Raw genomic sequence first — 11,460 nt, 5'->3', positions numbered from 1 at the left:
GGAAAGAGCTAGAGAAAGAAATGGAGTCCCATGGCACTTGGAGAGATCTCCCTTTCCGTTTCTAACAGCACAACTTGTATTCTTTATTACTGGAAGGGAGCAAGAGTTCAGTAGCACTTTAAGGATTAACAAAATTTGTGGCAGGGCATGAGCTTTTATGAGTCTCTGTTCACTTTTTCAAATACAGCTAGAATGTGAGTCCACCTGTCTTTTTATCTTAGAGAGTGACATGATTTCAGATGCCGAATGACAATAAGCAGGCATTGGTAATGAGAGAAGAAACCTAGATCTCAATTCAGTCCAGCAGCATGTATTATTTTCGGCTGCATTTTCAGCTGCAATTCAGCAGTCTGTTTCTAAACTCCTTTTCAAATTCCTTTGGAAGAGAACCACTACTCTTAGTTAAGCAAGTGAATGTCCTAGAAGGTTAAAATGTGGTTTCTAAAAGCAATAAAAAGAGTAAGAGTTCAGTAGCACCATAAAGACTAAGAAAATTTGTGGCAGGGTATGTGCTTTCATGAGTCACTGTTCACTTCTTCAGACAGCCAGTTTGGTGTAGTGATTAAGTGTGTGGACTCTGATCAGAGAAGCAGGTTTGATTCCCCACTCCTCCACTTGCAGCTGCTGGATGATCTTGGGCACGCCGTAGTTCTGTCAGAGCTGTTCTTGAAAGAGCTCTCGCAGCCCCACAGGGTGTCTGTTGTGGGGAAGGGAAAAGAGTTTGTAAACTGCTCTGAGACTCCGAGTGAAGGGTGGGGTATAAATCCAGTCTCTTTATTTCCATTTATTCTTTGCATCCCCCTGGACTGGATCTTCCTGTACCAAACTGAGACCTAGGTTCTCATTACCAGTGCTGATATTTCCACACCTACTATCCCTCTGCGTGTCTCACCTAATCCAATCATGCCTGCTATTGCCATTTGGAATCTGAAATCATATTTATAATGTTTATATCTCTAGGACCTCTTATTACATTGTATGGCACACATGGCCCAACAAAGTGATATTTATGTCAGATCCAGCCCCTCCTTGTTCTCCCCTCTTCTATTTTACACTTGCAACAACCCAAGTCGGGTTAGAATGAATGCATGCCTGGCCCAAAGCCATCCAGTGCTCTTTGTAGCTGACTCTCACCATGCTAACAGTATGTTCATGTTGTTCTTAAGACTAGATATCCATGTGTGGCTCATAATTGAGGTAAAACTGAACCACTCCAGTGAGCTGAACAGAAGAAAATATAAAATGGAAAATATGATAGCTCAGCTCATGGCTTTAGGTAAAGAAGCACTGTAAAACCTACTTTAACCTGCCATAACTGGATTTCCCAACTGGAAGTAAAGATAGTCCAAATTACTACATTTTAAAAGCAGTCTCGCTATTTTAAAGACCTTGCCTATTCTTGTAGACTATGCTTACTTTCTGTTTAACCCTTTAATTTTGTGCTTATTTCCTGCTTTTCAACTCTATTCTCCCAGTCTTTTTATTTTAACTAATCTTTCTCATAAGCTTCTTCCTTTCATACATAAATTTCCCTTGTAGAAATCTTGCTATGAGTCTTTTGTGCCAGTTAGATATGTGCAGTGTTCATTCTAAGCTGAGTTAATGTGAGCCAGCTCACAGTTTTTTAGTCTCTGGCTCACACATTTTTGTCTTTGCTCAGGAAGGATGGCTCCAGAGCAAACTAATTTATGCAGTAGCCAAATCGCTTGCTCACAACTTTAATGCCAGTAGCTCACAAAGTAGAATTTTTGCTCACAAGACTCCACAGCTTAGAGAGAGCATTGGATGTGTGTGCCCGGACTTGTAGAGTATTTTTTGATTGCATAAGGTTCCTTTGTCCTTGTGCTTTAGCCTGTTTGATCCTTTTTCTGTATTTCTTCCTTACTGAGGTAAGTAGCTGGCCATATATCCATTTAAATTACTGCAAGCTGCCCAATAAGTGTTTCAAAAGGGAAGGAGAAAAATAGTGTCTTCTCTCAGCTGGCAATGAGTTGATAGGTTTGAAATAGAGGAGTTTGTCTGCTGCTGCCAAGCTCTCTTTATGTCTTCAATTAAATACTTAGAATCATAGAGTTGGGAGGGACCTCCAGAGTCATCTAGTCCAACATCCTGCACAATGCAGGAAATTCAAATACCTCCCCCCTCCACACCCCCAGTGATCCCTGTTCCATGCCCAGAAGATTACAAAAAACCTCCAGGATCCCCGGCTAAACTGGCCTGGAGAAAATTTGCTTCCTGACCCCAAAGTGGCAATCAGCATTTCCCTTGTGTGTGTAAGAAAAGACCACAAGAACTAAGCACTGATGCAAAGTTTCCTTTAAGCTGCACTAGGGAGCGTTGGTGCACAACACTTCAGAGGCCAGCTCAGGGAATTTAGCCTTTGCTCAGACTAAGGCATTTTCCCATCCATTGTTTCCAATGGATGGGTGTCCCTCTGGGGCCCACAGAATCGGACCCCCCTGTCCAATCCTCCTGAAACTCGGGAAGGTTCCAGAGGAGAGGCATCAGCAGCCACGCTGCAAATCTGGTGCATCCAGCTCAAAAAACAGCCCCCCCCCCCCCCCTGAGATTGACCCTCCATGTAGCTATTTTACATGCTTCCTAAACAAGCAGCATAACAACTTTCAAGTTTATTTAACTGCTATAGGTATAGTAGTGGTCAACCAATCTCAAAAAAGAGTATCGGAACCTAAGGTGATTGGTCTCATGCCTTTTACAAAAAAAGTTGGGGGAGAGAGATACAACTCTTTTCCAAATAAAATTGGAGTTTACCTAATTGACTTCCATTGCTTATCAGTTACTTCACTTACTGTACGGTTGCCTTGGGTGATTCATTACCACAGCAATCCTTCATCCATTAACAGAATTATTTTATAACCCTGATCATCTTGAAAAAATCTATGAATGGATAAAGGATAGTACATTAGTAATTACTGGCCAAGAAATAACTAGAAGGATGCAGCAAGATAACTCACAGGATTTTACACATCAAGTTTTGATAAATACCCCTATATCGACTATAATCACATGTTCAAAAGATGGCCTAGGGAAAATGAAAGGAGATGGCTGACATAAGTGAGATTCCTGCAGCCAAAAGACAGTAGAGAAGTTTTATATAAAATACACACATACTTTTTTTTTTTAATAAAAACCAGAATTACACAAAGTTGCTCACTGAAATTCTTCACCTATGCTTTCTACAACAAAAGATTACCAAAATATAAAAATGCTGAAAAACAGCTTGAGGTAAGATTTCGATATTCAAATTGCAATTTTCTTTCAAAAATAGCTCTATCAAAATTCTAGTCACTTTGAAGTTACCTACTCTCACTATGAAGTACTAATTTATACTACACTCTTCCCAAAATGAGTGCTCAGATTAGCTAATATAAAAAAAGTATCAACACGTACATTGTTTCACAGGACAAAATGAAGTACAACATTGTACTTGCATGTCAATATATGTACAACTCAAGACCTATACACAGTAAAACTAGTTCCAGATTAGCTGTTACCATCTCAACTGGAACAATTAACCTCACTGTTCTGTTGTCTTCCAGGTGGCAAACCAAGACAGGAGGTTCTACATTGTCCATTTGCCTGAGTAACTCGTTGAGTATAAAACAAGATGTAGGCCTGGGCTTTGCATACATCTTCCTTTGTGCACATATCAAGCTTGGAATCATTGCAGTGTACCCAGAAACCTGGAACAGAACAATGGAAAATTATCACTGCTTTTAATTTTTCTTATTAAACACATTACGTTCTACTAAGAAACAAATATTACATTTTACAGAGAAATAGCTTTATCTCAAAATATTATAGGGAAAAAACTATAAGAATTATATGCAATATCCAGATCAGACACTGAATTCTAAGCTGAAGAAATTTTATAAGGTGACACACATTACAAGTGTTTGGAGATTCTACATATGGTGTTAAAAAGTCATTTCAGAAAATTACTATCATTTAAATTCATACCTCCTTCTGAATTATAGCAATAAGCTGTGTAATGGCCAGAGCCAAATCCTTTCCCATGGTGCATCACAACAGCAGACAAGTCATAGATAAAACAATCCGGTGCAAGGGACTTCAGACATTCTCTGCAGCAATATGGTTCCATGTTTAGCATCTCATCAAAGCTAACATGTACACCAATCTTCTCACGATGATTACGTCCTGACCATCTTAAGGGGGAAAATTAAAAAAGTTATTTCTCAACTTCTTACAGAGGATCTTTCAATGCAACTAGAGGCTGAAAAGCTTTGCTGTGGATTACAGCTTGGGTACAATTGTGACAGCAAATGTGCTTCCCAGAAAGTGGAGCAACTGCCACAGTGGAACAAGACAAAACTGCCCACCATATTAATTTCCCATGCCTCACTGTGGAATCTCATATGACAGCCTGCTGAAATGCCCTAGTTAAGGATTTGCCTTCGACACCCTTCCTTTCACAGCAAGTCTGGCAAGTTGGTTTAAACCTATTTGTGAAACCTAGTATCTTGCCCATCGTTTCTCGTGCTTGACTCTCTTCTTTTAGAAATTTATACAGAAGGGAAAATGTCATTAGTTGTGACTTTTGTCATCACAGTCCTGCAGTAAACAGGAAAAAAACCCACTTTTGGAATTTCTCCTTTTGTACAACTCGTTGTTGTTCTCTTTGCTGTGATCTGCCCCCCCCCCCAGTTTTGGTCCACAATCTACTGCTAGAGTTCCTTTGCTTGTCTACTCCCTTGCTGCCAAAAGCCCAACTGCTCCTGTTACTACATCTTATGTGGAATTCTGCCTCAGCCTCCCTGTCTCCTTGGCCTCCACTTCTTCATTTCCATGTGTCTCCCACACATTTCCTCAGGTTCCTGATTTTCTGTTCATTGCTTACTATCAAACTGCAGTTAGCTATGTTAACTAGACCACCTGATGCAGTAGGATGCCGTTAGAACGTTAACCAGGCACCAGACCAGCCTAGGGCCCTGATTAACTTTCTCACTGCATCCCTTGTTAGTAACTTTCCCCCCAGGCCTCCATCTCTTCAGTCTAAACTTTCCTCATTCACCTCATGCAATTCACTGAGCTATTATTATTTCAGTTACCCTTCCTATGTACCTTTTGGAACCCTCCATTTGCCCTCTATTGTTCCTTTTGTTAGAACATGACAGGTGTTTCAACAAAACTTATTACATTTTCCCCCTTACAGAAGGTGGAACATTAATACTGATGATACCTTTGCTCCTCCAGAAACCAAAAGGCTCAAGAACACTCCATAACATCCACAGCAGCTCAATCAATCACTACCAGAAATTTCACCACAACATCTTTAATACATTGTAGCACAGAAAGTGGACAAAAGTGTCCCTTTAACGCAAGGGTGTCGAACTCATTTGTTATGCGGGCCGGATCTAACATAAATGAGACCTTCTTGGGCTGGGCCATGTGTGTCATAAAATATAATGCCAGGTAGCAGAGATATAAACTTTATAAAGGACACAAACACAATTAAAGATTTTTTAAAAAAAACTTAAAACATTAGCACTCTTGCAATATTTTGTTTATTTAACAGTCTCTGATAACTAACACCTCTTGCATTGAATTACTGCATCAAAATCTGGAGACAATGTCTGTCCTGTAGCAATCTTGAGTATGCTGTACAAGTGTTGTTCAGGTGTGTATCTGTAAATTGCAAACCTACTTTTGATTTATTGACATTCACTACAGAAATCTCATGGTCAATGCTTGGAGCCTAAGACCCAGAGGAAAACATGAAATGGCTGGGCATTGTGAGAGCTTTTGTACATAAGATGCTTTGTGTGCTCATCAAGAACATGTGAAGACACCATGACACAGGCTGAGGGCTATGTGTTCGTCTACAAAACTATAGCCTTCCCCAGAGAATAGCTACAACTCCTATGTGGCAGTGCAAGAACAGAGAGACAGCAATGTATATCAACCTACTATCTGGAAGTCTAGGTTCCAAATCCCCAGTCTAGAAAGGAAATCCACTGGGTGAACTTGGTCTTCGACACACACACTCAGCCTAATCCACCTCACTGGCTTGTTGTTATTTCTCATCTAAATAGTTCACATTGCTTTCCTACTGAGAAAGGCTGGATCATGAGGCCATGAATACAGTGAAAAGGGGGACGCAAAACCAGTTGCACCCAGGAGAGCCCTGGTATAACAAGCCCAACAAAACTCACTCTCTCTCTCACACACACACAAACAACAAGGTTTGGGGTACAAAGAAGAAATGTAATTACACAGAGAGGGTAAGGAGAATGGCATGTGGAGAGAAAAAGAGGGGTTTGGACTGATACGAGAACAGAGCTTTTGGGTGCAGAGAGAAAGAAACAGAAGAAAGCCTATGCTATTGGGTCCAACAGAGAAAAGAGTGTACACTGGACTGGAGATTAAAAAAAGAAAGATTGAAAGGGCTGCAAATAGAGAAGAGAGAAGATGCAAAAAGCTCATACCTTGAATAAAACTTTGTTGGTCTTAAAAGGCACTTTCTTTGTATCTCTCCCCTGAGATTGAGGAAACTGGGCAAAGCAAGCCCAGGAGAAAAGGAGAGGGAGGAGCCTCATCCAATGGAGGGAAGAGAGGCTTTGCTCTGTAGCTCTGCTGTGTGACAGAGAGCCTGGCAAAACAAGCTCTCCCTTTCCCTCTCCCTTTCTTCCTTCACAAGGGAGGTGCCTCAGTCAATGGAAGGAAGAAAGGCTTTGCTCTCTGGTTCTGCTGTGCGATTGAGAGAGCCTGGCAAAGCAAGCTGTGTCGCAGAAGAAAGCAAGAGAGAGGGAGAAGTAAGCAGATGGCAACCAGTTGCTTGTGGGCTTGGTACAACCCCTTTGGGGACTGGATGCAGCCCACGGGCTGCATGATTGACAACCCCTGCTTTAACCAGTGCCTGAAGAACACATATGCTGGAAACTCAAGAAGCGTGGTTTACAGACCAATTAGATGTATAGTTCTTGAGGGGGGAAAATTGAGCTAGGATTCCTTGAGATGGCTGCCAGCCCCTATTCTATTTTTATACATATCCATGGTATAGTTTACTACATTACCTGAACCGCTTAAGATGTAGTCGCAGAACTTGAGGTAGTCGACATACCATAAGCTGCTTTTGTGCTTCTGTAAGTATAACTGGCTTGGAAGAAAACTTTCTTCGTTTTGCTGAAGTAAGAGACACAAAAATCCTCCATTTACATACTCAATAGACCAAGTCCTACACTAAAATATACACAATTTGGGTAACACGCTTCAAAACAGACTCCATTCTACTTAATGAGAAAGATATAAAGGAGTTCATGAAAAGATACAGCTAACTTAAACAGAATCCATTTCTTGAGCTTCCTACAAGTATTGTTTTCATTCACAAAGTATTCAAAATACAACTATATAATTTATGTAGTCAACCACTGCTGAATATGCAAGACCACGAATAGTTATAGCAGGGGATGTAACACAATACCGCTAGTTGAACTGATTTAATTATACACTTATATGCTAAAAGTTGCTCAAATCATATTTCCTATGTAAAAATGGTCATACAGGAGTTTAAAGCTGCATCCTCTTTTATTTTTATTGTTGAATGTCCACGAAAAATGTCTTTTTCTGATCAGTATCAGTATCAGCTCTGACTCCGGGCTGGTGGGACATTCTCTCAAGTGAGATTAGGGCCCTTCGGGACTTGTTACAGTTCCACAGGGCCTGTAAAATGGAGATATTCTGCCAGGCCTCTGGTTGAGGTGGTGGGTGTCTAATTACATTGGCCTCCCCTACTCTCTTCAACACCATCCTGCTCCATGCTACTGGTTGTGGCTTTTACCCACTTACCCAGTACCTAGTTCATTTTGGGCACACATACACATAGTTCCTCTCAGGAGCTCTTACTATTTTTGCCTGATTGTTGTATCACCCTATGTTTGTATAGGTCTTAATATTGTTTAATATTGTTTAATTATGTTTTAATAATGTTAAATTATTCTATTTATCCTTGTAACTGAGCCCTGCAGTGCAGGGGGAGTGAGGGCTAAAAATCCAATTAAATAAATATATTTAAATAAATATTCTTAATTGATGCTAGTTCACATTTTATATGGAGAACAGATGCATGAGTACATACTGCCTTTACTCACTGTTGCACTGATCACAAGCGTATATCTTTCCTTCCAAGGCTTCTGTCTCTGTAAACTTGGCCAACATTTCTGTCAACAAACAGGGATACTGACAGGTCGTCTCCTTCCCATTGCAGTGGTATCTTTCTGGAAATTCAAGTGACAGGTCCCAGAAAGGTTCTATAGTATTTGACTTATTGTCACAAACAAGACATGTAACCTGTAAAGACAAACCATTGCTTAAATTGGAAGCAGCAGCACTTTCATTTGTTTACAGAAAAGTCAGCTAAGGTGGGGTGGAGATACCATAATTGTTTATGAAGTTATGCACATAAGTGAAGTCAGTGGTTAGAGAGAACTTTGTTTCCCTCTTCCATGGGCACCTAAACTTGTGGACACACGAAAAAGCTGATGCACAGTAGATTCAGGAGATTAAAAAATAAGGCCAAGGCTGATGATGCAAACTCAAGTAAAATATATTTTATTACTCAGTTAAATTTCAAAAAATTCCCTATGTGTTTCACCAACAGGCTTTGTCAGGGGATTCTGTAATATACACTACCAACACTGAGTTTACATAAGTATAGTTAAAATTATACAACTAAGATTTTGTATTAAAGTTCAAATCCAGTACCTAAAATATCAGTCACATGCAAAACCCGTTAGAGCTTATTCTGTCCTTGAGATTGCATGAGGAAGAGAAACTCCTTGTAAAGAAGAGAGAAGGCTGTCCAGCACCCAACAGGTTTTGGCTCAAAATTAAAGAATTCTTTGCATACTCCAGACACTGACACCTAAAGGGTTAAATTTGTCTTTAGAATTACTTCGGCTTCTGTAAAAAAAAAATGAGATTATGTCCAGTGTTCCCTCTAAGCTGAGTTAGTGTGAGCTAGCTCACTGTTTTTTAGCCTCCGGCTCACACATTTTTGTCATAGCTCAGGAAGGATGGCTCCAGAGCAAACTAATTTATGCAGTAGCCAAATCGCTCGCTCACAACTTTAATGCTAGTAGCTCGCAAAGTAGAATCTTTGCTCACAAGATCCACAGCTTAGAGGGAGCACTGATTACATCAACTGGATATCAGAATACAGTAAAGTTCTTCCAGTGACAATTAGCTACTGATCTTTTACCCTTTTTGAAGAACTGATTGCAAGACAAACAGGTTTGTAACATTCATTTAGGCAGATAAAAAAGCATTCTTTAATTTTGAGCAGATTCCCCTGATGAAGCACTGTGGTATGTATTTTTGTCATCTGAATGCCAAATAGGTTGTACTGCCTGCTCAGGAATATATCCTTATCAGATCAGTTCTAATGTACCACTGCTGCCACAGCTTCACAGAGATCACTCCACATGATGGAATGTTTTAATGTCAGCAATGTCAGATGTTTATCTGGTGCTCTAGACAGGAAGACTAAAGTAAACATTTAAGAATCACCATGCCAGGAATACTGGGGGCACTCCAATAAACAGCTACAGTTGCAAAAGACTTTGACAAAATTCACAGGTTTTTTACTTTAGAGCAGAGTCAATGGAAGTGCTCTGTGTTAGCTGATTAGTGAATTAAGTTAACTAAGATATCAGTAGCTGTATCCACCTTCTTAAAAGAAATGTAACATGGTGATAAGATGTAGGTTAAAAAAATTATTGTACTTAAGATGATGTAGCGACATATCAAACCCAGTTGGTTTTAAAAGAAGGGATTGTACTGGGTAGGTAGAAAAGCTACAGCAGCTGTAGACACGTATGTTCCAAGCATGCATTATACAAACCTCCCACAGAAATTCGTTAGCTTTGACCTGAAAACCCCACTCCCAGATCTCAGTTTCTCCTCATGTATGTCTCAAATCACAGCAGGCTGCACTAGACTGCATAACTGTATTAAATCATTCACTCATTGAAGCAAAAGGCCCAGACTGCTTCAGATGATATTAATTTACCACTGTATGTGTTCACTTATTACTTAGTATTCTGATAGAACATGTCACAATCAGTATTCCTTATTCTTCAGATGAAAAGATACTGTAACGCCTTCTACATAACCTTGTCTACCTTTCTAATTTCCCTTCAAGTCTGCAAGAAGTTACCACAGCTGTAGTCAGACCAGCTTCTTTTGTATTCAAGAGCTGTTGGATACATAATTCTGACCCATTCTTTGTAAACATTTTCTAAGAGCTTGTAAGTTGCCATAATTATTGATTTGCTGAACTCATGAGGCAAACATAATTTACCATCATGATTGCATGTCATTCTATTGATGTAATGACATTAAAACCTTCATCTGGTGTTAGTACTGACATTGCATACACCAGCTGAAGTTCTTACAGCTCTGGCTATGTAAGATAGTCATTTTTCAAGTTCTCTTACTGGAATATCATCAGTAACTACAGTAAGTTTGCCCCAGATAAGGGCAGAGTACTAGACAAGAGTCCAGGTCAGCTTATTTATGTATGGGTACCTGCTTCTGAGCGTAAAAAGTAGTGCAGGTTAACAGTATGCAACAGTAACAGAATAGAAAGATGCCTATTTTGAGAACTGTATGTTTGCAGCCAATATAACATAAAAACTGAAGTTCTCAAAATACCGTTATATCAGCTAAAAAAATACTCTTAGAAACTAAAACCTTTAATTGGTGCACTTGGTCTGCAGTTTAAGGGGTTATCTTTTAAAACCTCTGTTTCATATATTCCTATATTTACTTTCCCCCAAGTTAAAATGAAGGCATCAGATCTGAAAGCTTGCTTGTTAGAGGGGTCCTGATATGTCTCTATAGCTCTATAGATATATGTTTTAGATATTTAAACCCTATTTTAGCCAACATGACGGACTTTCCTGATGCTTTAAAAGTGCACCGTCTTCTGAATGACTGAAATATCAGTGAAGGTAGCCATGTTTTTACAATCAGCTATAAAGCTACGTCAGGAAAAACTATCAAAATGAGCAACACTTTGTAACAAATTGTTTTATGTAACATTATGCAATACTATGTAGTTTGCAAAATACTTGGTTTTATATGTATGGTCTTATATGGTTTTATATGCATATTTTCTTATAGTAATCCTCTTTTAAGGTATTGTTTTATGCCAATAAAGGCTAACTGACTGACTATAGCTCTAATTAATTTTGATAAACATTCCTATGCTTACATACCTTATATTTCACATTTCAATTATTTCTGTCTAAATACATTTATTTATAATTGTTCACTGCAATATTTTTGTTATGAATACACACAACATACCTGACTTAAAAGCTGTCCTTGAAAAATGGTGTTGACCACATTCAAAACCTGTTTAATGAGCTTCCTTTGAGAAGTGGGAATAAAAGCTGGGCATTTTGTTCCAGCTGTCTC

The 11,460-nt window shown here is 39.3% G+C and overlaps 1 protein-coding gene across 1 annotated transcript in view; it reads right to left on the bottom strand.

Moving 5' to 3' along the window:
• Positions 1-3,379: 3,379 nt before the first annotated feature.
• USP44 (ubiquitin specific peptidase 44) overlaps positions 3,380-11,460 on the bottom strand; it is a 19,548-nt gene continuing 11,467 nt past the window's right edge. Inside the window, exons 2-6 of the mRNA XM_015414646.1 lie at positions 11,350-11,460; positions 8,130-8,328; positions 7,056-7,164; positions 3,982-4,187; positions 3,380-3,704 (exon numbers count right to left, since the gene is read on the bottom strand). The exon at positions 11,350-11,460 is cut by the window's right edge and continues 1,389 nt beyond it. Coding sequence (XP_015270132.1) covers positions 3,520-3,704; positions 3,982-4,187; positions 7,056-7,164; positions 8,130-8,328; positions 11,350-11,460 — 810 coding nt within the window. The 3' untranslated portion in view covers positions 3,380-3,519. The remainder of the gene's footprint in view (positions 3,705-3,981; positions 4,188-7,055; positions 7,165-8,129; positions 8,329-11,349) is intronic.

This window comes from Gekko japonicus, unplaced genomic scaffold, assembly GCF_001447785.1.
Source record: "Gekko japonicus isolate JY-2015 unplaced genomic scaffold, Gekko_japonicus_V1.1 scaffold969, whole genome shotgun sequence".
NCBI lineage: Eukaryota > Metazoa > Chordata > Lepidosauria > Squamata > Gekkonidae > Gekko > Gekko japonicus.
This window is presented reverse-complemented; position numbering and strand designations above follow the sequence as displayed.